This window comes from Amblyomma mixtum, chromosome 3 (assembly GCF_055824585.1).
Source record: "Amblyomma mixtum isolate Tamu chromosome 3, ASM5582458v1, whole genome shotgun sequence".
In the NCBI taxonomy this organism is placed as follows: domain Eukaryota; kingdom Metazoa; phylum Arthropoda; class Arachnida; order Ixodida; family Ixodidae; genus Amblyomma; species Amblyomma mixtum.
The window spans coordinates 44,939,107-44,966,777 of record NC_143014.1 but is presented as its reverse complement, the minus strand read 5'-3'; the positions used below and the strand labels follow the sequence as shown (position 1 = coordinate 44,966,777).

Here is a 27,671-nt window from a genome sequence, read left to right as displayed (position 1 = left end):
GTGGGAAATGAAGTCTTCGGAACAGACACTTGGCTGATGTAAAACAACGCTTTATATTTCAATATTTCTAAAGAGCCTTGAATGGAGAAAAAAAAAACAAGAAACGAAACCAAATAAAGATGTCTTTCACGCGATTCCTCGCTTAAGTAGAGCGTCAGACGCCATTGAACATATGGAACATAGGACTGGTCATACCAGAAATCCTACGGAGTAACACATCAGTGTATGTTCTGCATGCCATGTGGTGATGAGTATTAAATAACAATGGGCAATAGAATACAGAACGATAAGGTGGCGCTGCAGTGACAGCAAGTGAACAATGAAAGACAAAAAGCAACACTTCGGGGTTAACATGTGCAGCAGCCTTGCTTTCCTACGCGGAACAATTGTTCACAACCGCAAAAATACAGTGTATGTGGCAGTTTCGTCGTCCGAGAAACAGCAAAAATATGGTACAGCGCCAATCACTTCATGCGTACAGAGAGAGCTCGCCCAGAACCGCGAAAACTAAAGAAAAACTGTGCGCGCCGATGGCGTCCGTCGCGGACGAAGCACCACCGGCCACTCGGCTTCCCGTCAGTTGTGCGCGATTCTTTGAATTTCCCTTTGAGATTCTATTTAAAACTCCTCGCAAGGTACAGTCGTCAGGCCGCGAGTTAACGTCCTGCAATGCTCAGTAAACGGGACGGAGCAGTTTGGCACAGCAACTGCAGGCGAGAACTGCTTTCATCCTCGCACTCGAGGGTTGCCCAGCAGCGCGTCGCCTCGCTCAAACTGGGAGGTGGCTCGCGTGAACTCTGGTCGCAGTGAACCAGCTATGGCCTTGCAGTACTTTTTTTTTTTTTTGTCAGGAACATAGTTCATAGGAAGAGGGGGCAAAATTACGACGGGCGCATTTTCTATGTTTTTTTTTTTTGTCTGCAGCCATACTAGTGACAAGAACATCTTGGACTCTTTTCCCATCTTTTTTTTTTTTCTTCCTTAGCCTTCGCAGCCAAGGAAGAATTCTCATCTCTCGGTCTTTCTTTTTGGTAATACAAATATAGGCACGTCGGCGACAGTGCAATATAGAACAAAAATGACCGCTTGTTGATGCGGTAGCCAAGACGTACGATTTCCAGAATGCCCGATGAAACTGTCGTCGGAGGAGACAAGTTACAAATGTGCGCATAAATGCCTGGCCCCGTAGCTGCCTTTCGATTAGCCAGAGCAAGAGGTCTGAAGGCCGGCCCACGTGGAGCGATTTTCCTGCGAAAAACTGGCGAACGGCCGCCGTCGATCAAACTGGGCTAGATATGTTGGCCGGGCGGTTGTCACGCGGGGTGTCAGCGCGGACGAATCAGGACGCGACCGCATCTGACTTCTTCTCGCCGCATCTGACTCGCATTTGCCCGTCCAGATACGACCAATATTTTCCTAGAGCACAAAACCGCGAAAACACCTCGCACAGCACATCTCGGCTAGACCAGATCACGATTATCACCGCACAGTGTGGGCAGCCCGGGAGATTTCTCCGCGTGTTCCAGTTAATGTTCTGATGAAGAAGAGAAAAATTGTAAAATTAACATTAAAACTAACTAATTCGTCCTGTCTACCGCCATGTAATAAATAATGGCTTAATTGTAAATGCAAAGCAGTTCTTTTCAGCATTTTACTGAGTATATAGAACCACGCCATTTTTAGAAACACTGAATTCATAGCGGCGGCGATCGTCTGTTTTTTTTTTCTTCTCCCCATGTGGTGCAGCACGGCGACGGCACGCCGGCGTTCGTCCGCGCCAATGCTGACCGCACGAAGTTCGTCTTGAAAGTTCGCTCCAAAATAGGTCGGCCTTTAAGAGACGCGAAGTAGCGCTTCCCTCTGCATGCTAGAAGTACGAGAGAAGAGAAAGTAATGTCGAGTGATTGAACAGACACCCTCGAAAGGCTCAGCCGAACGCTAATTCACCACTAGAAATTAAGAGTCGCTGCCAAAACGCACGCAGCGCGTTTCGTTCCAGCGGTTCCTACGGCAGCCGCAAGTTGATCAAAATTTTGTTTCGTCAGGCGCCGGCCACACGTAATCGGGAGGAGTTTGGGCGAGGAGAGGCCCCACCCCCGTCAACACGCTTCTGCTGTCTTCCTTCTCGCTATTAGTTCCATCACTTTTTCTCCGGGGCTTCGAGCATTATTTCTGTGTGAACGTTCATAACTGACGTCACTTAATGGGCCAAGAAATGTGGATGCGACTGCACGTCCATAATCTTTGTTATGATTTCAGAACCCGGTGCCCATTTTTAAGCAAAGTGGTTTATTTTTTTTCTTTTGCTGTTAATCTTCCTTTTGCGCCCCTACCAATCCCGGTTAGGAAACCGCCATGAGGTATATTCGTTTTCTTCATCAAGCTAGGGAAGACACCCCCCTTCTTTCCTATAGCGTGTGATTTACGGGGACGGCTTTCGCCCAACTCGGACTCGTGCTCAATTCTGTCCTCGGCAAGCTGGCTCAACTGATCGACTGCCGATGCATGTGTACGCTGGCGCGGCACTCGCGGAATAGCTGCTCGGCGCATGCGCGGTCGCATGCGAGGACTGAGGTAGTTTCTCCGGACAGGTCTCTCGTTCAAATAGGTGCACGTTGCAGCGAGTACAGGTGCGAGACTAGCGTGCGTGACCGTTTGCTGCCGGAATCGCGCTGTCGGACAGTTCTCCTTAGACACTACACACAAACATGCACAGACGCCCACAAACATCCTCGTATATACAACTCCAGCGCAGGAATGTCTTCTGTTGCTGCAACAGCAACTATAACAGCGTGCAAATAACAAAAATAATAAAAAGTTCCAGTCACATCTCAGGCCTCTGAAAGCAACCACAAAGACAGGTTTTCGATAAAAACTGATCGGGAGGTCACACAAAATTTGGTGTTGTCAATAAAATCGAAAATAGAGAAGTTGTGAAACGCATTTACAATCATGTGACAAAAAAAAAAAAAGAATAGACCGCCTTCGCTGAGAAACAGCGAAGAGCGAGGTCCATGAGTATGACTTCGGGAGCAGCCACGTTACACCCCGTAATGCTTCCACCAAGCCGTTAGGCGACCAGGCCTTCAAGGACGGCTCTGTGCGGGGCCTGTTTAGAATGGACAGACAGTTTTAGAGCTCACTGATTTTTTTTAGGCTTTTTCCTTCTCTCTTTTCGATCAAGACACTGTACGGCTACAGACGAGACCTACAATGGGGAACAACAGCGCGCGCCCTGCCTGCCCATAGACGCACAGGCGCTCGGGCGTACACGCACACACAAACACACACACAACCACACACACCACAACACTGCGCGCACTGGTGGTCCGTCCTAGGAAGTCAATTCTTTGGTGCTGGAGGCGGCCGAGTTCGCGGGGCGCACAGTTCACGCCGCACCACGGTCCGCCACACGTTGCGGCCTTCGGGCGACCGAGTGTCCCTCGTCGATAATAAATTAATAAATAGGAATAAATTAGGCGGGGCGGCGCGGGCGGCACTGTACGAGCGTCCGCGGCGGCGCCCTTAGGAGTGGTCCCGCAGGTAGGCGAACAGTTCGGAGATGTACCGGGTGTGCCGGATGTAATCGCGCAGGATGATGTAGTCGCGCACGTTGCGCTGGCTGTCCTGTTTCATGTCGCGGTACTCGTGCGACATCACCTCGCGCAGCACGTCGGGGTCCTTGGCCACGCTGAAGTGCACGATGCCGATCTGCAGCTCGCACAGCAGCTGGCTGAGGTCCTCCTGGACCCTCAGGAAGAGCGGGTAGAAGGGCCCGTTGTGGAACATCTGGTCCAGCACCGCCTGCTCCAGACCCACCGCGTAGTACTGGACGTCGCCGAACGACTTCCTGTACGCCTCTTCTTTCTGCGGAAGGAAAAAAGGTGAGCACACACGCGGGCCAACGCCACGGTAACCGTGTGTAGCGATATAAAGGGAAGACAATGCACTTGGGCCGACTCGCTCACATGTAAGGCAAGTGCCGCCGCATAACACTACACAAAAACAATTGTCAGTGACAGGCTAGAAGCGGATTCACGTAGCTGTCAAAGGCGCTCAACGTCCGCTTTGCTCGGCTTTTTAACGCACTGGCGAAGGTGGGAAATTGTCAGCAAAACAAAGGTGCCGGGACCGATGGGGAATGAATGTGGCTCGTTAAGCGGGGGTCGCTCGTAGGGCAGGATGTCGGCGATTTATGAATCTCGCGTCTCGAATTAGCCACATGTTGCTGCTATTCCGCAGCCGCCAGCCGCAGACGCTCTGGTCCCCCTAATCTGATTTGGTAAGGGGATAAACGGGGACGTAGTGGTATACGCTTGAAATACGGCCGGCTGTACAACAACACCCAGGCCGTAACGTATAGGACGATAAATCTGGGCCACTGTCTTTCAAAGCGAGGCCCCGGCTGGCCGAGGGTCCCTTGAGATGGTGCCGCGAGCGTCTGCTTGGACGCTCTCCAAGCGGCCAGCGTCTCGGGCAAACCGGGCAGCCCCCTCGGCGGACGTCACCTGCCGCCGACAGTGTCCTCGCCTGCTGCCGCCGCTCTTCCAGCAGCGGAGGCGAACGGGCGCGGCGGCGTTAAAGAGCCGCGTTCGAATTAAACAGCCGCGGCTGCCGCACCATAATTCACGGAGACAAGGCCTCCGCGGGGCACAGTGGCTAAGGACAGCGATGCGCTGCTGCTCAAATCATGAAGCGACGACTCGCCCTGCGACCAAGTCCGAGAACGAAACAACGCGCCAAAACTATGAAACTAGGAATGGCGGCGAGTGCTTGGGACTAACGAGTCCAGCCTAGGAACAGCGGTTTCCAACTTTTGGACCTTTCGGCGACAGCCTCGGGAGACATAAAAGTCGGGGCCACCCGGGGCGCGCTGCGCGGGGTGGCCCCGGGGGTCCAAGGAACAAAACGGGGCCCACATTCCGGCCCATTGTTCCGGCCCGGATGACCGCCTCGGGGCACCCACGGCCTCCCAAGCGTGGGAAAAAACGCCGCGTGGGCCCTGTGCGCTTTCCGCGCAGCCTATCTGCACACTTTATCTCTGCTGATCGCCGCGGCCTCCCTCGGCGGGCCCTGGTGTCAACGCCGTGATAGCCGAGCGATGTCTTGTTCTCGGCGCGTACACCGAGGCCCCTCGGTGGGGCTATTCAGAGCGTCTCCCCGTCGCCTATTAGGGACTCCCCGCGAGCGGGGCTGCCCAACGTTCACATCCAGCCACTGTAGCACGCCCGACAGGGTGCTCATCTTCCCCTGACTCCTCGCGCCGTTAGCGGCACTGTGCAGAGGAGCGTTCAATTAGGTGCGATGTCCAAGACCACCGCGAGGCCGCAGGGTCAGTGGCCGTGCCGCCGAAACACAGCGGAGCGCCGCGGATTCCCTTTGTATGCCCGGGGACCCGGCAAAGCCCTCGGCACAAGTGCCGGGCCTGGAGTGGCCCGCGGGAGACGCCGCGGACCTCTTGGTAGACAAAAGGCGACGGGCGAGCACCTGTCCGCGGGAGCTGAACCAGTTCTGGCCAAGGCGCCACTCGTGACGCGAGAGCCCCTTGGGCCGCCTTTTGTTCGCCGGCGCTCCGAGAGGCCTTCCCGAGCCATTCCTTCCGGAGTGTCTGATTCTACACGAGCCAAGGGACGAGTCGCGGACAGGCGACGGAACACGGGCACGGATAAAAGCCTACCGAACTCTGTATCGTGTTGGGGAGGAGCTGATGTGTTCACCGCCGGCCGAAAAATCAACGCCCTGCGTCACCCATCATGCGTTTGTTCGCTCAGCTGTGACTGCAGAAGAGAGCAGACACGCGGCAACTAAAAATATGCGCAGAAAAAAAAAAGGAATAACAGGTAGTGGGACAAAACTGGGGCAGAGGCAGATATGCGCCCGTATGCATGATCCTCCACTTCCTTGACTGCCCACGCGGCGGCATGCCTTGCGAAGCCAGCTTAGTAAGGGGCATGCCCAGAACATAAGCGCATACTCACTGTCATGGACTTGAAGTGCTCTTCGGACGGCGTTGTCATATTGGGCAGCCACGGCAGGTTGTAGGTGGCCACCGAGACCTCGAACTCTGAGTCCGAGAAGGTCCCCTCTACCTGCACCAGGAGAAAAGAAAAGGGCAACAGGCGGGCGGTTAGTCGGGAACAAATCCGGAACTTCCCTCAGCGGCTGATTGCAAGCGCAGCAGACAGGAAAGCGCTCGCTGGGCGGCTTGGGGAAAGGAGGGCGCCGAAGCAGAGAGGTCGGGAGGGGGGGCGGCTTGAAGCGGATGGAGAGGGGGAGTCAGCCCGAGCGGGGCACCTGTTGCTGCCTGTACGCACGCACGCATTGCGCTTTACTGTGCGTGATCTCCAGTGCAGGGCAACGCTTGTCGGGGAACCCGCCACCGATGAAGCGAGCCCTGCTAATTACAGGGATGGGTTGGCTCGGCTGCTGCATGGTTGAACTGTCACCTCCTCCTCCCCACCACCTTTCCGCTTTTTGTGCCAGCGGAGCCAAGCTCTTGCTTTTCCAACGGGGAAAGAATGTGAATTGAATATTTGGAATGCCATTGCTGGGGCCCGCGCGGCTCCCGTCTCGGGTGTGCTGCGCTGTTCCCCGCGTCTCTAAACTGCAGCAAACCATGTTTGCGTGCCGACACCCAAGGTCAGCTGGCGCAGAGCCGTTAAGACAGAGCGCCCCGAAAGGCGAGCGCTCTTCAGACGGCGGCTGCTTCCCACCCCCTCCCCCCTGACGTGGTCGGCTCCCGCGCGTTCAACAGGGGCCTTTCCAGCCGGAATCGCTAATAAAGCCCGTCTTTAAGAGCTGTTCTTTGGCGTCTGCTAACACCGACAAGCACGGCTACTCTGTTGTGCGCGCGTTTAGAACTGTAAAAGTAGCATAGAACAATTCCCACATCATTCGCGGCCTTTATGCCGTTGTCTAGAGCACAGGTTCACGCCTGATACTGAAACGGCGGGGGCTTGCACAAAAGTGCACAAAAATAATAGATTCGAAAAACCTTCACCGCAGCGAAACGTTGTTTCTTGCGTGTAGTACTGCTCAGCTTGCTACAGGCATTGTTCTGAGTTTGTTTCCTCGCTTTGAATGCAGCGGTTCGTCAGCTAAGGCGCACCGCGCGAGCAAGAGAATCGGGACTAGAAGCATGCGCCCTCCACCATCCAGAGACGCTGCCCTTGTCCAACGGCCAGTCAAGCGAAGCGCCGCTGTACCCATCGGACGGCGGTGACGAAACGCTGGCCCGAGGCAAAGCCCGTGAATCCACAACAAGCGCGCCTTGTGGCCTAAAAATATACGATCTGGCTAAACGCGCCACTCGAGAGCTGTGCACGGCGGATGCTAAGCAGCTTCGTCCGCGGCGAGCTGGCCGATTCCTCGCGGCCCGATTGTTAACGACGATTTACGTCGTCGCAGGGTGGAGGACCACCTAGAGGGACACGTGCAACTAACTGCTGCTGGGGGCGGCCCAGCGCTCACTCGCAGGCGAGCGTTCGCCGCCAGCATCGCGACTGGCGTGACGTCGCTGCCTCTCGCGCGACTGTTATTCTTTTTTTTTCACCGTGGTTTCTGAGCTGTTTGCGAAGCGAGTCGAACTGTTTCAGGAGCGCTAGGCAATGGTGGCACTTCTTAACGAGACAGCGTTAAGGCGCCAGTTCTGCAGAAAATCCGGTGTCGTCGGCGTTGTGAGCGAAAAATCGCCGGAGAAGCAACCCAGGTGGGCCATCCGGGTCACGTGACCTTGTGACGTCATCAGAACCTGACCGCCAGATTGTGAGCAAAGTGACCACCGTGGCAGATGGAAGTTATATTGATGATTGGCCGCGAGAGGTTGTTCGGGAGGAGCAACCTGGGTCGCACAAGGCCCACCGCTGGGAGTACCTGCCATCGCTGGGCAGGTACTCCCGCTTAACCGCTGCGCCAGGAGTGGTGTGAGGACTGCCAGGGATCTAAGAATGCTAAGTAGAGAATGACCAACTCCGCATATATTGTCCATTAACCCATTATCGCTACCGCGCCATACCCTTCAGGTAGAGCTTAAGTGTCTCCTCCAATTTTTTTTTTTTTTACATTTTCACTGAACAGACACGCATACCGCGTGGAAACAGAGGTGATTCTACTATATCGGCGACTGCAGCGATATTTTAAATGTGCACTCCCTCTTTATTTCGCTAAACGAACAAAGGATTGTTTTCCTGGGGAGAAGCGTGGTCCAGCTATTGATCGCGAACTTTGCCCATTTCACTGTCCAGCTTCAGGTAGAGCAAAACGGTGCCAGCGTCCGCGCAGCAACTTCGTTCGCCAAACGACGCATGAGCGAAGACCTAGCCAGCACGGCGCTGTATTATTTTGGCTGTCGCTTCTCCACTTCGAGCTAGTAGGCATAAAACCGGGTAACCGGAAAAACGAAGCTTCCGGCAGAGCATGGATAAAGTTAATCCGGTGAACCAGCGCGAAGGCCTCTCTCAATATTTTACCTCATCGCCTCGACTGGCGCTCACAAAGCCGTTAATGATTTTCCTCCGAGCAGCGGCTATTCGTGGTGACAAAAGGCGCCGCGGTGACTGGGGCGGGAGTCGATGCATGCGTCAGGGCGGTGAGGAACGCGCGCACCGAAGCGTGCGCGCACGCTGTCACACCTGAAGGAGTTTAATGAGAGTATGACCTCATCGGCTGATCCGCACGGTGACAAGCGAACACCTGCGTCTCACTTTCCGGGGGACGCACAATGGTTACAGACGCTTTCTACGCTCCGCGGAAGCAAAACATTCGCGGCTGCTCGCCGTCGCCGCTTTGTTACCACAGTGTCCTCTCGCGCGCGCCCCTGCGCCCTCTCCACGTTCCCGAAGACGGTAGCTCGGTGCGTTGCACGCGGCAAGTACAGCTAAGTACACGAACAAAGACAGGTCAGTGGGTGAGACTTGCTGCGGGTCCTGCACGGATGTACGCGATGTCCATTTCCAACAACAACGAGCCTAATGCTCCGTGTTAGTCGGTATTCGTCCGCCCAGACATCACAGGCACGCGCAGTTTCCAGACGAACCAGAGCGGATTCGAAAGCCACCCTCCTCGCACAACGGCGCGAGCAGCGGGCGCGAAATCCTCCCGAAGGCCGCGCTCCTCACTACAGGAAGCCGCCCGTGAACCGCGCGCGGCCTTGCGCCCAACTCCTGGAAGAGCAGTGTTCCGCGCATGCATCTTATGCGGGGCGCGCCCAGGTCGTTCCCGTGCTCCAGACGTGACGGCATGGAAGACGGGTAGCTCGACGCCGCGCGACCGCGTCTGGCGCGGTGCGCCTTTGAGCGGTGAACGTGACGTATTTGCATAAAGGCGCCCATTTCGTGCCTGCCCCCACGCGCGACGCACAGTCGTCTCTCGGACCGTTCATGCGGAAGATCACGCACGCCAGCTGGGGGGACACGCGGCCCGTCGCTCGCTTCGTCACAGTGACTGTCTCCTCCTGCGGCGAGACGTGCGACCCTACCCAGGAGCGTTGTACGCTAGGTTCCGGCGGCCAACGGGCGAAACTCTCCAGTACCCGCGCGCATTGGCGCCAAGCGCTCGCGAGGAGAGCTGCGTTCTGAGAGGACGGCATTTCCCGCAGAGCCGGTGGCACGAGAGCAAATGCGCGCCGATCAGCTCACATGCGCCGATCCTACGACAGCATTGGTAGGCGCCGACTTTACGCCACCACGCTTCCTGCTCCGACGCGGATCCGATCGTCGCCGGGGAAGGAGCCGCGCGGCTCGTTGCTGCGATCGTCCTCTTCCGAGCAACCGTCGCGCGATTCCGCTTAATCGCGTCCAGGGTGTGTGCGAGCGCGTGACGCGGCGCCGGTGTTTCTGCCGGCGGGGCCAAGCCTCGGCTCCCACGCCATTGCGCGGGGCGCCGCCGGAAGGCTCACGCGAAGCATCCGCCTGCCCCGCAAGAGCCCGGGGTTAACGTGCCGGTGCTTGCCCGACAGCGTGGGCCCGCTCCTGGAAAGTCCGTGGGTGGACGACCAGCCCTGCTGCTGCTCACCGCGCCCCCTGTGCCCGGCAGTCAGCGACACTCGTGTGCCGACGGGTAAAAGGGATCCCGAAGCGCAGGATCAGAGTGGTTGCTCGGCAGCGCTGCGAACGTCTCCAGATAGATACAGGGAATAACTGAAATAACGCAGGCTAAAAAGAGTGTCTGTCGCAGTCTTTTTGCTGACGGGGGCTAACACCTAGCTCTTGACTTTTCGCTGACCAAGGGTCGTCTCCGGACAGAAACGGCTGTCGTTACTGCCGAACGGACGAGAAATCGCGTACACCGTAAGCGAATCTGTCCTCTGGACGCTTTAGATTCGAACGTCTGACAATGACCTGCCTTCAAGCATCAGCGCCTAACCGAGAACCCCCCCCCCCCCCCCCCCCCCCCCCCGCCCCGAAGAAAGCTGGATTGCCCGACGCTGTAAGCAGCGTTCTACGCAGAAACTGCATACATAGCCCATTCGGCTGTTTACGTTGCCAGATGTGGCAACGGCCTGAGAAACAGCGGACCAAACCTCTGCATGCATAATGAGAGGCTCGACATAGTACACCCGACAACCGAGAACGATTACCACGGATCAGAAAACAACACGCATTGCGGCGGAGACGACTGATTACACGCTACAGACGACAAAGCTGGCTCTTCTCGCCTCCACAGCACTCCCCACCGGCAGCTACCAAGTGCCTCACCGCAGTTATTGCCCGAAGACAACTGCGGCGCCACTCGGTGAAAACAAGAATGGTTACGGGGGTGAGAAAGCCCTGGGTGCTAACGCGAGCCTATGCCAGACGATGCTGCAAAGCAACGAGCGCTTTCCCTCCCCTCTCGGGCCTGCACGCGGTTACCTATTTTAGAAATCCCCGAAGCTGGCTTCGTTGCCGGTCAGCCTCAGCCACGCGCAGGAGCAAGACGAAGGGCAAGCGCTGTCCGGGAAATTTCGAGCGAGCACTTTCGATATCCGAACGCGTCACCGAGAGAGTCGCCAGCCCTCGGGCAACGGCGGCAGCTTCGCGACGCGCTCTAATGGAAAACGCGTCACGATCGACCGAAATCGGTGCTGGACGTCAACGAGCGCACACAGCCCGGAGGCGGCACGGGTTATGTGTCCGCGCTCCAAGTTTCCAACCACGCGGACCCGCCGCTCCCCCCAAGGGCGACCGGGTCGATTCGAAACGCGCCGCGCAAGGGCGTTGACCTTGACTGCGTCCACTTTGAATGAAAGTGGGTTACGACTAAGCCTGGAGGAGTTACGCGCCGTCGCTCATTGTTTCTTTTCGTCTCCCAAATCACGCGCGCCGCCGGAGACTTTTCTCCTCTCCCGGCATGAGTCAGGCTGCCGGTGCCAAGGCAAGCCTGGCACATGCCGGCGATAGGCTCCTACCTTGGGCGAGAGGTGCATCATAGCTGGGAAAAACAGCGATAGGACTCGGGAACGAGTACCGCACAGCGAGTAATCCGTCCCGTCAGAGCGCAGTTTCATTTTTGCCTGCAAGAGGGAATTCACTCTGTATGCCCGACAGCCGCAACTTTCGTGTAAGCGAATGGCGCCGCCAACCGTATGAGCTGAAACGAACCCGTGGACTTGAGGGCACTAGCTTTCGCCGCACGGAAGGCGGCAACGTTTGACGAGGTCCCTTCCGCCGATTGTCGCCGTCTCCCGCGGTCAAAAGCCGCCGGCAGAGGCGTTCGAACCCGCACCATTGTCGCATCCAGACAGAGCGCTCGCACCGGTGCGCGGGCGAACTCGCGACCCACGGGGCGACGCTCGCCTGCCCCGTGGGGCGCGACGCTTCCCGCCTAACCCGTTCCTGCTCGCGACTGAAACTGAACAACGAGCGCAGGCTCTCCGCTAAAAAAAACAAAAAATGACAGCGCCGGGGAGACAGCACATGTGCGGGTACATGGGAAGATTGCGGCCGGACTATCTTCCAGAATTTGTGCCGCAGGAGCGCCCGATCATGGCCTCAGATTGTTGCCCCGCGTAAGGGTGTTCGCCGACTTGTATCCAAGTTGTGCTCTCCAGTCAGATCTGCGTCGCCGATAGAGTCGGGAAGAAACAATATAAATGGCCTGCAGACTGCGGACGTTCCAGCCGCGAGGCCGATTTGAAAGTTTAAACGGCGAACAAGAGGAGGGGAGGCGATAAACAGCAGCGCGCGCCCAGCCAGTGTTCAGCCGAGAACGAAGAGAGGCCTCAAGCTCGTTTTTATAGCGCGCTTTAACGAGCCTCTGAATGGTGCGGAGTCGCGCCCGCCCCTCGCCTAGGCCGACGCGTTCACAAACAAGGCGGAAAAGCCTCCGTTCGACCGACCACCGGTGCGATCTGGCGCTTTGTCGTTCGCGCCTCGAACATGGTCGTTAAAATTCCTCAAAATCACTCGCGGCGCACGTCACCGCGAGGATTAGCGACAGAGTCCTTGAGCGGCGCTTTCTCTTCGGCCCCCTTTTTTATGCGCGCGCCCGAGACGCTTTACTGTCTCGTTGGAGGGCTGCACTGCGCCCATTGAGGGCGCACGGGTGCGCTGAGAGGATTACTGCCTTGCGAGACGCGGGGAATCGCCCCTGCCCTCCGGGGGTAGGGGAGACTCAAGTCAACTTCTGCGGAGACAGAGCAACTCTTTGCACGCCTGTCGCAAATGCACCGACAGTGCACTGTTTGCCGACGACGCTTGACTGATGCAGCTCGGAGTCGTCACAGGTGGAACATATGTGGACAAGAAAACTCTACAGTGGCCCCTGTCCCTTCAGATTGCGCTCAGAGACGCGCAACGGCCGGCGTCTTCTCGATGTTTTAGGGTATTTTTAGTGGTCAACGCCTGGTACAAAACGGTTCGTAAAAGAGGGGCCCTGCAGTGGCAGCTGCAGCAGACGCGCGTGGGCAGAGCGAGGCAGCCTCCAAAGAAAAGCGCCAAGTTCACCGACGCCAAGGGCAGAACTGCGACTTCGTCAACGCTCAGGGCAGCGCCGGATTGAGACGCCCAGCGCGAGAAAGGAAGCAGTGGCGTTTATTCTAGGCCGCCCACGCGTGTTTTTACTACAAGTCACGATCTCATTGTTGGCTTTGTCAGACGACAGAGAGCACAAAATGGGCGGCAAAACAAGCCCGCGCACGAAAACAAAATGGCGGGGCCAACGCGTGCTCGCGCAGCAGCGGGGCCCTTGAGCGCGCGTGCTCCGCTCGCCTTGAGCAGATTCCCGCGCCCCATTGAGGCGTCGACAAAGCCGCCGCTGTTGTCGCGCGGAGTCCGCGCCTGGGGCTTCGGCGCGGAAGCCAGCGGGCCGCGGTGCTAGCGACCTCGGAAGGCCCGCAGTAAACACGGCGTCCCGTGCGCATTGTGCGTACAACGGCTATATTTGGCCACGGTTCTGGTGGCGCGCGAGGTGAATGGCAGAGAGCGCCACGCCAACGCGGCTGACCCGGTGCTGGGCGCCCGTTCAACGCTGCTCGCGTGCCAAGCCGGTCAATGGCGGCAATTTTGGACGACATCCAGAAAGGAAGTGTTATGGTTCTTGCACCCGGCGCGTTTCGCAAACGACCCCTTCGGGGCTCTTCCGCGCCTGTGGTGGGCCCGGTTGCCGCACTGCGCGTCGACGACCTGAGGTTCTCTCCGGCGCGATTACCGACCCGGCCGCCGCGGGGGCAACGCGACACTGGGGCGCACGGAAGTCGGGAACGATTCCGGTATGCCCCTTCCCGCAAACTGCTCCTTCACTCTCTGCGGAAAACGACTGTTTTCCAGGCGTGTCCCCTTCCTGCTGTCGTCTGCGAGAGCGGAACTGGAGGCTCCTTCCCGTCGGGTGTTTCTCGAACATCGTCGGCACTACATACTTTTCTAAAGAACCGACGGTGGTACATCGCACAGGTTGGGTCGAGAAATGATTTGAACTGCGCGCGTTTACAACCCTTCCTTAGCTTATGCATCGACATGAAACTCCACACTGCTTCTACTGGCAAAACCTCAGGAATAGAGGAGACCGTGTAATTAAATATGCTAGACATATGAGACGATTATGACTTGGCGTTTAGAGTTTCTCCCCAACAGCGCATTTACGACACTGCTAAGCTGAATATTAATATTTTACCCTTCTAAACTTTAACGCTGCACATGCAAAACAAAGAGGCAGTCAAAATTGCGCAGCGCACATTGAGACCGGCATGAATACAATTAGGACAGAGCTTTGAGACTTTTGCAATGCTGTTTGAATTCTGAATCTCCATGCAGGGTAAAAAAAACAACGTATTTCCCTATTTTACAACCTAGCAAGCCAGTAACTTTTCGGGGCATTCGCGAAGAGGGCTGCGTATTAATGGCCAATACTGAACCGCTTCGAAAGGTTTCTAACCACTGTATGCATGCTTAAAGGGACCACCGGCGCAGATGGAACGGTGCGAGCTTCTCGAAGAGCAGAAAGCCGCTTCGCATGGCAGACGCTGTTTAAAGCTCTCCCGAACCATGTGCGCCTGAGGAGATATTTTTTTGTGCCGGCTGTAGTTACGAGCAGAGGACCATCCACATGAATGAGTCACGGACGTCGCGCGAGCGATTTATACTCCTATTTACGCTCACCACTGTCGAGGCAAGCGGCGAGCGACCGTAAAAGAATGGACCTAAAACAGTAGCACGACTTGCAGATGCGCATTAAGATTGCAGGTTCGTCAACGCCACCTTGGTAGCCCGCGACTGCCTGGCAGAAAACGGCTTGCAGTTGTAACAGCCCTTAACTGAGAATAATTATAAAATACACTAATTTGACTGAGAAAACTTCGAGAAGGCCTCCTTTGCGTCAAAGTGCACACATACTCGCTCTTAACCTCTCAGTTACCTCTGTACCTGGCGACGGTGATTGTCACCCCGTCACTCTCCGCGCAGGCGAGGCGCACGACACTTCCGAGTAAAAGGGGAGAGAGAGTGCGCAACACGCAGCGAGTGCTTTTTTTTTTTTTTTTTTCTGACGCGCGCGTCCGAAAATCCCTCTTCGGCTCAATGGGGCGACGGTCGCTCGCTCCGTGATTCTCGCGGTGCGGGGCGCGTGCCGATGTCTGCAGCTTGGCGGAACGAATCGCAGGGAAGCCCCCGGCGGTGGCAATCGCCGATGCCAGCCCGAAAGGATGCGCTCGACGCGTGCGTGGTGCAGCCTTGCACGCATCGCATGAGTGCCGGAGGTAAAGAAGGCGACACACCGCACACCCTCTTCCAGCAATAACGAGATCAGAGAAAAGCCGGCGAGAGGAACGCTCGATCACCCTCTTCACGCAGCGGGGAAACTGATCGCACGGGATAGTTCTGCTACTTCGCCATTATACTTGATCGCGCGGACTAATTACTCGCGGAAAGCTTCTCGGTGCTCCACCTTGCTTTTGTCAGAGAATTTGGGGGACAGGGCGAATGAATGAAAAAAAAATCAGTGCTACTGATACTCGTGACAACGTAGGAAGCGCGCTTTCTTCAATGGATCTGGCACTGATTGAACTACGGCCGTGATAAACGTGACTGACACTGCTCGCGACGCAAGTTTCAGCGCAGTTGATCGACAGTAAACTGCCTGGGGAGGAAAGGTGGCTGAGATGTCCCTCGACTGAAACAGCAGAATCTGCCCTCGGTGACTGTCTCTCGTGAACAGGTGCCAAGCAATTTGTGACCTGGTCGAAACGATGCTGACAGTCAGCACAGCGGCCGGCCATCGAAACACAGCCCTTTAAAACCTCTCCACCCGCAGACGCGAAGAGCGAGCACATGCAACACTAGCGTCACGCCCCCTTTCTTTCGTCCGCCGCCTTCGCACGTCGACGGGCTTAAAAAAGGAGGCGCTCGCTTTCCACGGCGCAGCAGCGGTGACAGCGGCCTGACGTTCCCGGCCAGTAATTGCCCTCCCTGAGCAGCGCAGCTTCCCCGAAGCCCAATGCGGTGCGCTAATGGCATTCCCCGAACACAGTGATCATCTCTTATGCATCTGGGTCTCTGGCGGCCTGCCAGCCTCTGGTGCTGCTGCTGCGCTGGTGGGATGAAAACAAGGCGGTCGCTGACACGCTCCTGGTGCGCCGAAGGACGCCCAGAGAGCCGATTTCGGACGCCGGGGCGCTCGCGAGTGGAGCTCGCGGGCGCCTCGTCGTCGTCGTCGGCGGGACGGGGTACTCACAAATCTGCGCTTTTCCTCGTCGGCCTTCTCGCTGGCGACCCGGGCGCGGTTGGCCACGGCGTCGAGCATGCTGCGTACGGCCTCCCGGCTCAGGTGGCCCGAGTGTCCGCTGGCGTCGTCGGGCAGGTTGCACGGGTTGACCCAGCGCGGGTGGTCGTTGTCTCCGGACCGCGACACGGGCGCACTCATGGTGGAGTGGAACAGCACGGCGAGCACTGTGACCCAGGTCCTGGTATCTGCGGGCAGCAGTACAGACGCCGGTCGGTGGTGGGCCCAGCTGGGCCAGGGCCGCGCGGCGCAGCATGGCTCCTTCCCGGGGACACGCGCTACTCTCGATTTCATGCTTCCATGACGCTTATCTCAAACAAATGGCGTGCATGTTTCCCGCAACTTGTTCATAAAAAGATAAGGGCCCATTTTCCCTCCCCTCCGCCCCGGATGTGGATGTGACGTAGGGGCGCGGCGCCGTCATTGGCCGGGCCCCGCAGGTGCGGCCGCCCATTGGCCCGCCGCCCGGCCGAGCCCGCCCCGCACGTGGGCGGCGAGCCTTCGAAAGAAGAGCGGGCTTTTTTCCCCGTAGGTGTGTTCATTGAGCTCGCGCGCAGGTTGGCGACGGCAGCGCCACGCACGGGCCGCCGCCGCCGGCACAGCTCGCGCAGACGGCCGCGCGCCGCCGCGCGCGCAGGACGCGCAACAGGTGGCTGCGGGACGTCCCGCGGAAAGCCCCGCCGCGCGCGCGCGCGCCCAGTTCCGGGAGGTATTATTGGCCACCGATGGAGCCGCATCTTTGGCCCGCTTCCTCGAACACTGATTTTGCAACGTGGGACTTGGACGCACGTCCTCGCCTGTGTTTCCAACAGGTCCCCGCCACCAGATATACAAACCTGTTCGTATGTTTCCGTGCGTGAGTTCGATCCTCGAACGGCCACCGCGTTGGCCGATTGTGGTGTATGACGAGACGATTGCTTAATCGCGTGACATGAGTAGCCTGAGCGGAGGAGAAGCGAGACGATGACCCAAGCGCCCGCCAAACAAGGGTTACATGTGCGCAGAGTGCACGAAGGTGCTGTACAAACTGTTTAAAAAGACTACGACCTCGCTTTTCTTTCTCTTCGGTTTCTTTTCTTTTTGCACCTTTCGCAACTCCTCACTATAGGTATGAAGCAAGAATATATTTGACCAGCACCATGTCTTTTTTTTTTTCGATTCAGGGTAGATTTTAACACAGCGGTATTTGCTGTGGGACATAGTGACACTTTAGCCAATACACGAGAGAGTAAGTTTTTCGTTGCGCCCTCTAGAACAACTGAAAATTATGTACTACACAAAACAAAGCATGCTGACAAAATAGAGACTACACCGAACTCACGCATTGGAAACATGAGCCCACCGATGCGTATAGATGACACAGAAAGAAAAAAAAAACGCTTCGACACAGCTTGGTTCATTATGCCCATACGCAGCGTATGCGTCATGTGCAGTGCGGATAAGGAAACCCAGTCAGACCAAGGTGAACTCTGCACCCCCAGCAAGGGAAAAAAAATGTGCGCGTTAATTTATCTGCAGTTCTAGTGTAGCCGAGCCGTTGTTACACAGTTTGACAATAAACAAGGTCAGACAAGAAAAGTAACCGTAATTGTATGCACACTACACTGCATTCATCGCGCGGTGTGTAAACGCAGAGGGAACTGCCTCCTCACAGTCCGAGATGAACGCGGCATCGATCAGCGCGTCACCGGCCGGCAGTGAAAGCGCCCGCGACAACAGCGTCCGGCCAACGCAGTTCCGCCGAGATGGCTCGCACTGATCTCCGCGGCAGAGACAGAAATGGGGCTCGACCGCTGGGCGTGTGCGCGGCGGCGGCGGGTCGAGGTCTCCGACAGGGCAGCCCCTTCGGCGGCCTCCTCGGGAGAAGTGGCCCTGGCGGCGTCTGGCCCTCCGATGGGCCGGCCTGACAGCTTTAGCATCCAGCCTGTAACACCTGGTCCCGGTGCCGATAAATAACGGCATTCCGCGGGATCGGCGGGGAGCGCGGTGCTGACCGGGTGTCCCTGGGACGGTCGGCCGTTGACAAGCCGCCGCTGGCGTATTTATTGGGACCACGGGCTGGCGCGCGTTTCCCGTATGGCACCGGCGCAGCGGGGGCGAGCTCCCTCCTCCGGGCGCACCGTCCGGCTCGCGCCTCCGCCGCCGGTCGCGTGCAATCGTAAAGCGGTGGCGGCCCTGGCGTCACTAATTTATGGCACGCGATGGCTTAAGAGGGACGACGCCGCAGCGGTCGCCGAGGGGACACCGAATCGGGAAGCGGCGCTTGGGGAATGACAGCCAATTGTTTGAGCGCCAATTCTCAGCACCTTTGCGCTACCCTCTGCGGCCGTAAAGCTCCCTCGCATTGGTGGATAGGAAAGAATCTCCGAAGACGAGACGGGGACACTTCCATTAGGTCATCAGTCGTTTTGCCACCAGCGCAGAAAATGCAGCAGCAAAAGGCGCCTCTCCCCTGCTCGTGCTTTATCGCGTGCAATCGACGACGGCACAGTACTCAGAAATGCCGTCAGTTTTACAGACCGCAACGGCGCTGGGAAAACACCGCTCCGCCAGTGGCGGCCGCACCAGTCGCGTGGGTTTCCTTAACGGACACGAGGAAGAGCGCGTCGCCGACAGGTTCAGAAACTGTGCGCCCTGGTCAGCCCCGCTTCGCAAACGGCGTGCCTGCAGGGGGAAAGGGCCGAACTTCGGGCAGCGATGCTGAGGAGAGGCCACTGTTTAGAGCCGTGCGGTGGATGCCCCTCCGCGCACCTGTGCTGTTCAAGGCTGCGCGCGGGCCGACGCAGTGAACCCGAAAAAGACCCTTGGCCCAGCGACCAAAACAGCCCTGCTGGTCGACGGCCACGCGCCGCAACGTGACACCGCTAATTGGCGACCGGCCGGCGCACCCAGCGACGAAGGTCGCCTTTCGGATCGGAAAGTTAGCGCTGTGTGTTTCCCCGCGCGCGTTGCGTCACACGCAATGCCACAAAAGAAGTCCGATCCGGGATGTACGCGCTCGGTTTATTTTTGGCCCTCGGGCAGCCTCCTCCTCGTACGCCAGAGGCGCCCGTCTCGACACACCTCTTCTCAGCTGTGCGCGCTTTCTTTTTCGCCACTCGCGCCGCCTCTGCCCGCCACGGCTCACTGGGCGCGCTGACTAAGCTTGCCTTCTGGGTCGAACCGCTGCTCGTATGCGGGTGGGCAGAGGGAACCCGCTACGCACAATAGCGACGTGGCGAAAGGCTCCTTCCGCTCGCGGGACAGCGCGCTCAGAGCCCATAGCGCCGCCATAATGAGGTCGTTGCTTTCGCTTGCCGACGCGTCTGCCGGCCGAATTGGGTGACTAGATCGCTTAGCGCACGTGCCATGACTGAGGTGTGGGAAAAGCAGCAAGTTTTTTTTCTACGATAACAATGAGGTTAACGGAACGCAACACCTTTCGACATGCGTTAGGAGACGCCAGGAAACGGACCGTCATCACCAGGTCGGCCAGACTCCTCATTTGAAAGTGCGCTGTAATTGCGTAACCCTAATCTTTGCGCATCGCTTACCAGACCACCTGAATCCAAACTTTGTACTCTTTAAAATTCCGGAAGGTGATAAATTGTTTTGAGAAAACTTGAAACGGTTAAAGCCTCTCAAATAAATGCGCGATGAAGCACACTGTATCGAGTTTGAATATAATCAGGACTGGTATTTAGCCACCTGGTCCTCTGCGCCAAGTCAAGAGCGCTGCTTGGGCGAAGCGGATCGACAGAGCTTTGCAGATAGCATGATAAAAGGGTTCCTATTCTCTGCGAGAATGCGTAGCTGCAGAGGTCGAATGAAGCTCTGCACTTGTCAGTGTAGCGGAGGGAACGCTTTTCACGGTCACTCAGTAGCTCTGAATAGCCGAACAGGTGAAATGAGTTTCACAGGTCAGCCTTGGTACGGAGGCGTGGAAGGAAAAACACATAAGAGGGTGCGGGTTAAGGAGGAGTAATCGAAACCAGAGAGCGATGACAAACGCAGAAGGACCGGGTAATTGCTTTCCCATTCGCTATTTTCCTCCCCTCCTGGCCGCGCTTCGCAATAGGCTCGTATTCACAACCGAATTCCTCGCCCTGACCCGCGCGCGCCCAGCAGGGCCCGCCTCTTTGCATAGATAAGGCCTTCCACGGTGGCGTACTCACTCAGTTCTATCCCTCGTGGCTTTGGCGAGACCGGATTGCAGAATCAAAAAGCGAATAATGGGAGGGAGAAAAAAAAATCGGAGCGCAGCACGCGCCAGCAGTGGCGCGGCCGGTAAGGAGCGGCTCGTTTGGGAGCCGTGACGATCGAGAGAATGATTGGAGCCATATATCTTTGGCGCGGCTAGCGAGACGGGCGCGCAGTTTCGAAGCGCTGCAATTAGGCACAACGGGAGCAGCGCGCGGCCTTCGCGCCCAGCGTTGGTTGACCGAACCGAGGGGGGCCGAACGTTTCTTTCGCGTCGCGAGCGCATGCCCGCACCTCACGTCAGCGCGGTTATCGGCACGAGATCTCGGGTGCATGTGACCACGCCTACAGTTCGCGGCTGGCGGGCCCCGCGCTCGTCGCTTCGCCCATACGTGGCGGCCACTGCATTGTTGGAGCACAGCGTGCGTGTCTCGGTGCCCCGTGTTGTCCGAGTCATTAACGGACAGCCCATCGTGCCATTTCTTGCTCTTCTTAAAGTCAACAAGAGACGCGCTCACTTCGAGATTCACCTCATCAATCACTACAAAAACAATTCGCACGCTGCGTTTCATAAGCTACTGGTCCACTTGAATACTTTGATGAAGCATGCCCAGCTCGTATCAACACACTGCCCGTTCCACGCTTACTCCGTCATTACATCCCGAAGAGGCATTGGCGAATGGCCATTTCAAGCCTGCTCGCTTTGATCTTGCGCGTAGCACGAAGCCATCCGAGCTCCCTGGGATACCGTATCACTTCCCGCTTCTTACAGCGCAAAGAAACGTGCGGCGATGATGAAGTCGCTCCAGGTTAGTTGCTTCAGCCAGAGGAAAAACGAGCGCAACCGGACTGCCAAGCTGAATACCCTGCAGGATATCGTCCTCGACCAGATAAAGACATCTATGGTTGCCAGAGTATTCGAGCAACCTTAGAGTCAGTGTCTTCAAAAAGAAATACAACCACGATGACTAGCTGGTTAACTCATGTACAAGCGGTTCGATCGACGTTATCGCGCGGAACAGAGTTCCGAGTACCATCATTCCGTAGCGTTCCCCTTCGCTAATGCCACGTTTGCGCGTGCAGCAGCTCATCGGTTTGCAAAGCCTACTAAACGTTCCGAACGCGAAACGATACGGGGACCTCGCCGATGAAGCCGCCGCACGTGAGCCACGAGCCAACTGACTGGGAGGGGGGGGGGGGGGGGGGGGGGGGGGTGGGGGGGGGGGGGGGGGGGGGGGGGGGGGGGGACGTGCGTAAAGTGAGTAGCCGCCGGAGAAGGGCATGAATCGCCGAGCGGTTTCACGCGCGGCGGTCGTGACGCGTCCCCCCTCTCGCTATCTCCCCGGCGAGCGCACGCTCAGTGCGAAATGAACGTCGTGATTGAGCGCGTTTAGCCGCCCCTAAACGCTTTTAATAAAGCGCCTCTCGACGGTGCGCCCGCAAATGCATGGGTTCAGTGCCTGCGGCGCTTCTCCTGGTGCTGCGCAGTCAACACGTGTCGTCTTAGGCGAGCTCTGGGTGGCGAGGGTGGGGCAGCAGGTTGAGTAGCTGCCGTCTTAATACGCCGGAGGACGACTGTTTCGTTATATCCGTTTTCTCCCTCTACGCAAGACAGCCGGCCAGGTCGGGTCCTCCGCGCGGCGAGTCTGGGCCGGAACCGCGCGTTTCCCACGGCGGCCCCTGGAAGAAGAGGCGGGCGCTTTCGGCGCTTATCGGCCCCGCGAATCGGAGCCCCGACCCACGCAGTCTAATTTGGCGCCTAATGCCGTCGGCGGCGCGGGGAACCAGTCGCCGCCGCGCGCTCGTTGCCGGGCCCCGCTAATCGGCCCCTGCTGCGGCGGAGGTGTCTGCGGCGGCCAACCCTTTCGCGGCGACTGCGAAAAGTACAGGGCTTCCGCGCACGCACGCCGAGCTCCCGCGGGCGCGCTCGTTAGTGCGGTCGTCCCTTTACGGTGCGCCGTGGGACGTCGCCGTCTCAGCCTAAGTGGCCGCCGCACATCCATCCTTCCGCGTTCTCATCGTGCGTGCGGTCTCGCTGTTATTGTCGGCCCAGTCCACCCTCCAGCGAGCGGTCTCCTCCGCGGTGCCCATCTCGTCCAGACAGGGAGGCCCGAGAAGAAAGCGAGCCTCCAAGTCCGGGTGCCACCTCTGGCAACTGGTGCGCATGCTACACCCTCCACTCAATCCTCCGTCCGAGCTCCTTTGTCTGACGCGAACCCTTGGCCAGGTTAGTCAAAGGGATATCTTAACCACAGAGATGCAGTTGCCCAGCAACGCCTATACTATAGTTCCTCCTTCCGCTTGCCTTGCATGACGTAGTTCTCCTATTTAGGCAGGCCGACATTAGTTTAAGTCTCAGTTTTATCAAATCTTATCATATGCGCGATAAAAATTCGTGGAAATCAACGAGTGAATAAAAAAACCTGGGGTTTGAGCTTCAATCTTCCGACTACCGATACCGTTCTAACGCATGCACAGGTTGAAAAAATTGTCTTAGCCAAAAGGACTCCACTTTCTATCTTTCTTATTGATTACACGTAGACCTGACTGTACGATTATAGTCATCTGAATGGGAGTCAATCTTCTCACAAACAACGAATATGAATGCGATGAGCCATTACCAAAGACAGTCTGAGAAAGAGAGAAAACTCGAGCCGCTGGCTCATTCTAGAGTTTCTGACTAATGCGTTAATTATGTGGTTAATTCATCATTAAAATACACAAAAATCCAATCAAAAGACTCCTTCCACAACTCGTGCCCCACCTGTATAAAAACAAACATGTACCTATCTTATGTCATTAAACATTGATTGATTGATTGATTGATTGATTGATTGATTGATTGATTGATTGATTGATTGATTGATTGATTGATCTTGCATTCCAAAAGCAACGACTTGAAACAAAAGCTGTCGAACGAAGCACTCGCGGTTGGTCCGGTGGCTTGAAGCCCTCGGAAGACGAGAACGCATTGGTTCCGGCAAGGCTGATGCCTAACAAGGGCCAGCGAGCAGCCTTCCCGCAAGACAAGGCTGTTCAACTCGTAAGAGTAACCTCGTTTCGACAACGGGGCTCGCATATACGTACAGCGTAGATAAAGGCTCATATTTAATCTCGCACGCATTCTTTGCAAAACGCGTACCGCGCCGACCGAAAATTCAGGGTCATCATCAGTGAAGTCGACAGAACAAGGGACAAACCGCGGTTCGTAAGCTTTGTGGAAATGGAAGGCGCCAAGTAAACAAGTTGGCGACGAGCTGGAAACTCGGTCTCGCTGCGTGAGGAACTACGGCTCGTCGACTTCGCTTTCGAATGGAATAAACTTTTCAGGCATGCATGCACGGTAAGTAATTTATCCCATCTACGCTGCGTGCGAAGGTTGAAATTAGTTGCTTTGCTACCTAGGTGATGCATTCAAACAATAGCCAGCGTATATGTATGAGCACACTGTCCGCTCTTTACGTCCGCGCACATATTCCCCGTGTACGAGGAGCCAACCAGACCGAGCTTTCCTGTTGCCGCCCTCTCTGTTTCCAGTAGCAAATAATTCAAGTCCTAACTATACAGACGAATACCAAACGCGTACTTAGCCGAAACAAAATTAACGCAAAGCTTCATGTTAACTACAGCTCCTTTCATCGCTTGCAACGACAAAATTCCATCCGGGCAAGAACATATGGACCTCCAGTTCGCGAAACGAACGAAAAGAAAAAAAAACGGAAGTTTTCATATTATAATCAGATGCTTTCGCGAGAGATCAACAAAGAGCACTGTGGAATAAAATATAACAGATGGAAAATAGCCCCTGCACGAAACTAACAATGACAACAAATCTGGGCCGGAAGCTAACTTTACGTGACTGTAATCCACGCGGGCAAGAATACGCAGAATGAAGATACAGCAGCTCGTGATGCTGGTGCATCTTTCTTCTACAGGTGACGTAGAAACCGCTCAGAAAGAGCATTCGTTCGTTCCCGCCTGAGTTGGGCGTCATTCTTATGTTGTGGTGGCGGGGAGGCAGTGCTGGCTGACACAAAGTAGTGGTGCTGTAGCGAATTAGTCTGCGGTGCACACTTGCTGTGGTCATTCCGGGCAATGACCTGAGCGGTTTGACAGCCGAGTTGTTTTCAACGGGCTAATTCGAATGGTTCGATACTGTCTTAGTTTGCGGCAGAATAATGTCCCCAGTGAGCATTTTTTTTTTCTACAAATGGCTCCCAGCTAGAATATAAACTATACGAATCACTTGTCTGCACAGGTCAAAGGTAATATAGCACGGTCCTCAAACATCGCAGTCACATAAGGTACAGCAATTCCTAGATAGCCGTTACCTGCCGAAATTCCAAGACCACAGTTACGTACCAATCACCTATGTGCACGCCTGCCACACCGACTTCCGAGTGAATCAACTAGCAACAGTGCGTGTCATTGACAAGCGCTGCTCCTATACAACACCCAGGGCACGGATGTTGCGCTTTCTATGGGAGAAAACAGCCGCATTCAAAATTCCGTCTTGATCAAACATTGCAGCAGAAAGATATACCGAAACGTATTCCCACAAGCGACGACAACGCTCGAAACACATGAGGGCACGTCTACAGAGAAGGAACGTCACTGTTCACGTACCGGCGCACTTCCCCTTCAGGCGTCGGCCACATCTTGATGAGGGATGCAAGTCTTTCAGCACTGACATCTACGTTCACTTATATCCACTGGAAGCACTGCGCGAACTGCCACCACTGAAACGGCGCGTGCGCTGGGCGGCCGGCTTCGGGGCGACTGTTCATTAAACCGGCGCGGTTGCACACTCAGGTGAGCGGCGCCTTGCATTTGATGACAAACCCTACGACGCGCTTTCTTTGCCGCATCGTCCGTTTATCAGTGACGCTAAAATGACGTCGAACTTCTAAAACCGGCTCTCGCGTTCCGGCGCTCTCGGCGTGCACCGTAAACACGCACGGGAAATGCGGGAATATACACCGCGGCCGGAGGAGAAAACCGAGTCTTCCTGGACAGAATCGGCAATCAGCGCCGGCGACATGGGCTCGGCGGCAGCGTCCCGAGCAGCGAAGGCGGCGCGCGAGCCGGCGTGACGGCAGCAGAGCACGTGCTTACCATGATGGAGCCTCATCGTCCGCGCACCATCGTCGAGTCCGGTGCGTGCAGCGGCGGCGGCGGCGTGGCAGGTGGCGCGGGTAGTAGCCCGAGGAGTGCCGCTCTCTCAGAGGCGCTTACTCATCGCGCTCCTTTCTCGCTGTCCAGCCAGCCCTCACTCGCGCCCTCGCCCCGATCGAGCGGCGCTACGAAATGGCCCTGCTGGACGCATGTACGGGCGCGAGGAAGGACGCGCGCATGAACGGCCCTCTGTCGCCGCGGGCCCCGGGGCGTTCGGCAGCACCAAGCAGTCTAGAAAAGCTGCCAGGCAAGCCAACCTCCTTCCCAGTCGCCGCCAATCTGGCCGCCGCTCCGTCTGCGATCCCGCTCACGTAAGAGCGCGCGCAACCCCACCCCTTTGACGGAGCCGCACATCATTAGCCGGATTCCTGCTGCCGGTGGCCCACTTGGCTCTGGGCTTGGGCCACGAGCCGGGTTTCCGGCCAAGGTCGCGCCTGGGGATGCGTCCAGGACAGCGACCCTGTCCGTCCCTGAGCGGGCCCGCCGGGGCAACGGCCGGGACACGGATACAACCGCCGCCCTCCGGCGCGGAAGGCCGTCGGCCGACGCCGGATTGGCCTCCGGGTCGCAACAGCGCGACGGGCCGATTGAAATCTGAAGACCATTGGCGACAGCCCCAGCGGACGTAAACAACATCGGTTTCCTTGGCTTCACCCGAAACCGAGGCAGACGTTGCCTGGAACGCTTCCTCTAAGGTCGTTGCGGTGGCACAAGGATCTGCCTCTTGCAAGCCTAACTGATCGGCCGTCTTGAGGACGCAGTTTTGGACTATCTTGTGCCAGCGAGGATCTACAAAGAAGTGGCGCATCTGACACAGTTCCATGGCACGCAACAAGCGTCGCCGTTGGTGCCCCATAGTACGACCGCCTTGGGCGATCCGTAGATGATTTTGCTTAAGACCCGTGCAAGGGGGTTCCCCGCTGCTATTTGCGCGAGCACTTGATAGCGCAGCACCATAAATAATGGCCAGTGCAGCTTGAGAAGCTCACTAGCGCGGCAAGTAGAGTTGCCGCCTTTCATTGCACTCGGGCGATGGTTCGCTGACGGCACTGGAACAATGGCCGAGGATGCCGGCTCTAGGCTTGATCGGAAGCTACGCCAGCCGCTTATCGGTCGTGGCAATCTTCACTGCAGCGGGATAGGAACATAGCCCTCATCGTCATTTGTCTTTGAGCGCGCCGAGGCCTTGAAAGCTGCGGGGCAGGGACGGCGAAACTGCGTTGCCTGCAAGTACACCCACTAGGTGTGCGCTCCGATCGCCTGGGCCGTTTGTGAACAGCAAATCGTAGGTGTGGTCTACTCTTTTCATTGCAGGAAGCGCTTAATGGGCATTCAGGAACGGTGGAAGCTCTCTTGGAAAAAAGTGCAGAGAGAGATAGACAGAAGGAGAGAGTTGTTCGGGCAACAAGGTTTTCCTTGGTCCCCACGCTCGCGCAGGCATTCTAAAAGAGTGAGATTCTCGCGAATGCACGGGAATGCCTATCGGTAAACTCTCTAACGCTGACCAAGTGTAGAGCATGCAGTCGAACGCATAGATTACCGAAGCGCTTTCGCATTAGACGCAATCCATCTGGTCGTAGGGGGGCGACCATCGAGAGCGTGAGGTGCCGCGTTCTAGCAGCGCTTTCGCGCGGTCGTTACAGGGCATATACACACCAACTCTCGCGGCTCCGTAAGATAACACCACTTACGCGGGCGGGCGGCTTTTCTTCTTGTTTACCCCGGCGGCAGCGCCAGACGGCCGGCAGCCTCGGCCGCGTTTCCCCGGGGTCGGAAGCGTCTGTTGCAGAACGGAAGCCGTCGCTCGGCCCCGAAGGGTGCATACATGCGGCCACAGCGCCGCGTGGCCAGAGTCACGCGATGGCACGTGGCCCCGTGCGCCGTTCTGGCCAACCGAACACGCCCCGCATCTGGTGATCTCCTTCTCCCACGGGTGCGCGCTGGTTACGCGCGCCGCACGTTGGAGAGAACGCCCCCCCGCGCGGCGCCGATTACGAGCCGCGATTAACCGTAGTGCCTCCGGGGCTGACGGGTGTTCTCCGCCCACGGCCTCCTCCTAGGCGCTGACCGCCCGAGAGGGAGAGGCATGCTCCGTGAGAGAAAGAGGACCCGCTGCCGACTGCTCA

General features: G+C 57.0%; 1 protein-coding gene across 5 annotated transcripts in view; it reads right to left on the bottom strand.

Moving 5' to 3' along the window:
- Positions 1-34: 34 nt before the first annotated feature.
- Positions 35-27,671, bottom strand: part of LOC149349997 (uncharacterized) — a 140,580-nt gene continuing 112,943 nt past the window's right edge. The window contains exons 1-4 of one of the 5 annotated variants that reach the window (XM_089579010.1): positions 27,237-27,312; positions 16,144-16,379; positions 5,979-6,089; positions 35-3,867 (exon numbers count right to left, since the gene is read on the bottom strand). In XM_089579010.1, the coding sequence (XP_089435136.1) occupies positions 3,526-3,867; positions 5,979-6,089; positions 16,144-16,332 (642 nt within the window). In that variant the 5' untranslated portion in view covers positions 16,333-16,379; positions 27,237-27,312 and the 3' untranslated portion in view covers positions 35-3,525. Of the gene's footprint in view, positions 3,868-5,978; positions 6,090-16,143; positions 16,507-17,512; positions 17,695-25,485; positions 25,627-27,236; positions 27,313-27,671 lie in introns of those variants that run through there. The other 4 variants (XM_089579008.1, XM_089579011.1, XM_089579009.1 and 1 more) reach the window with 4 other exon arrangements.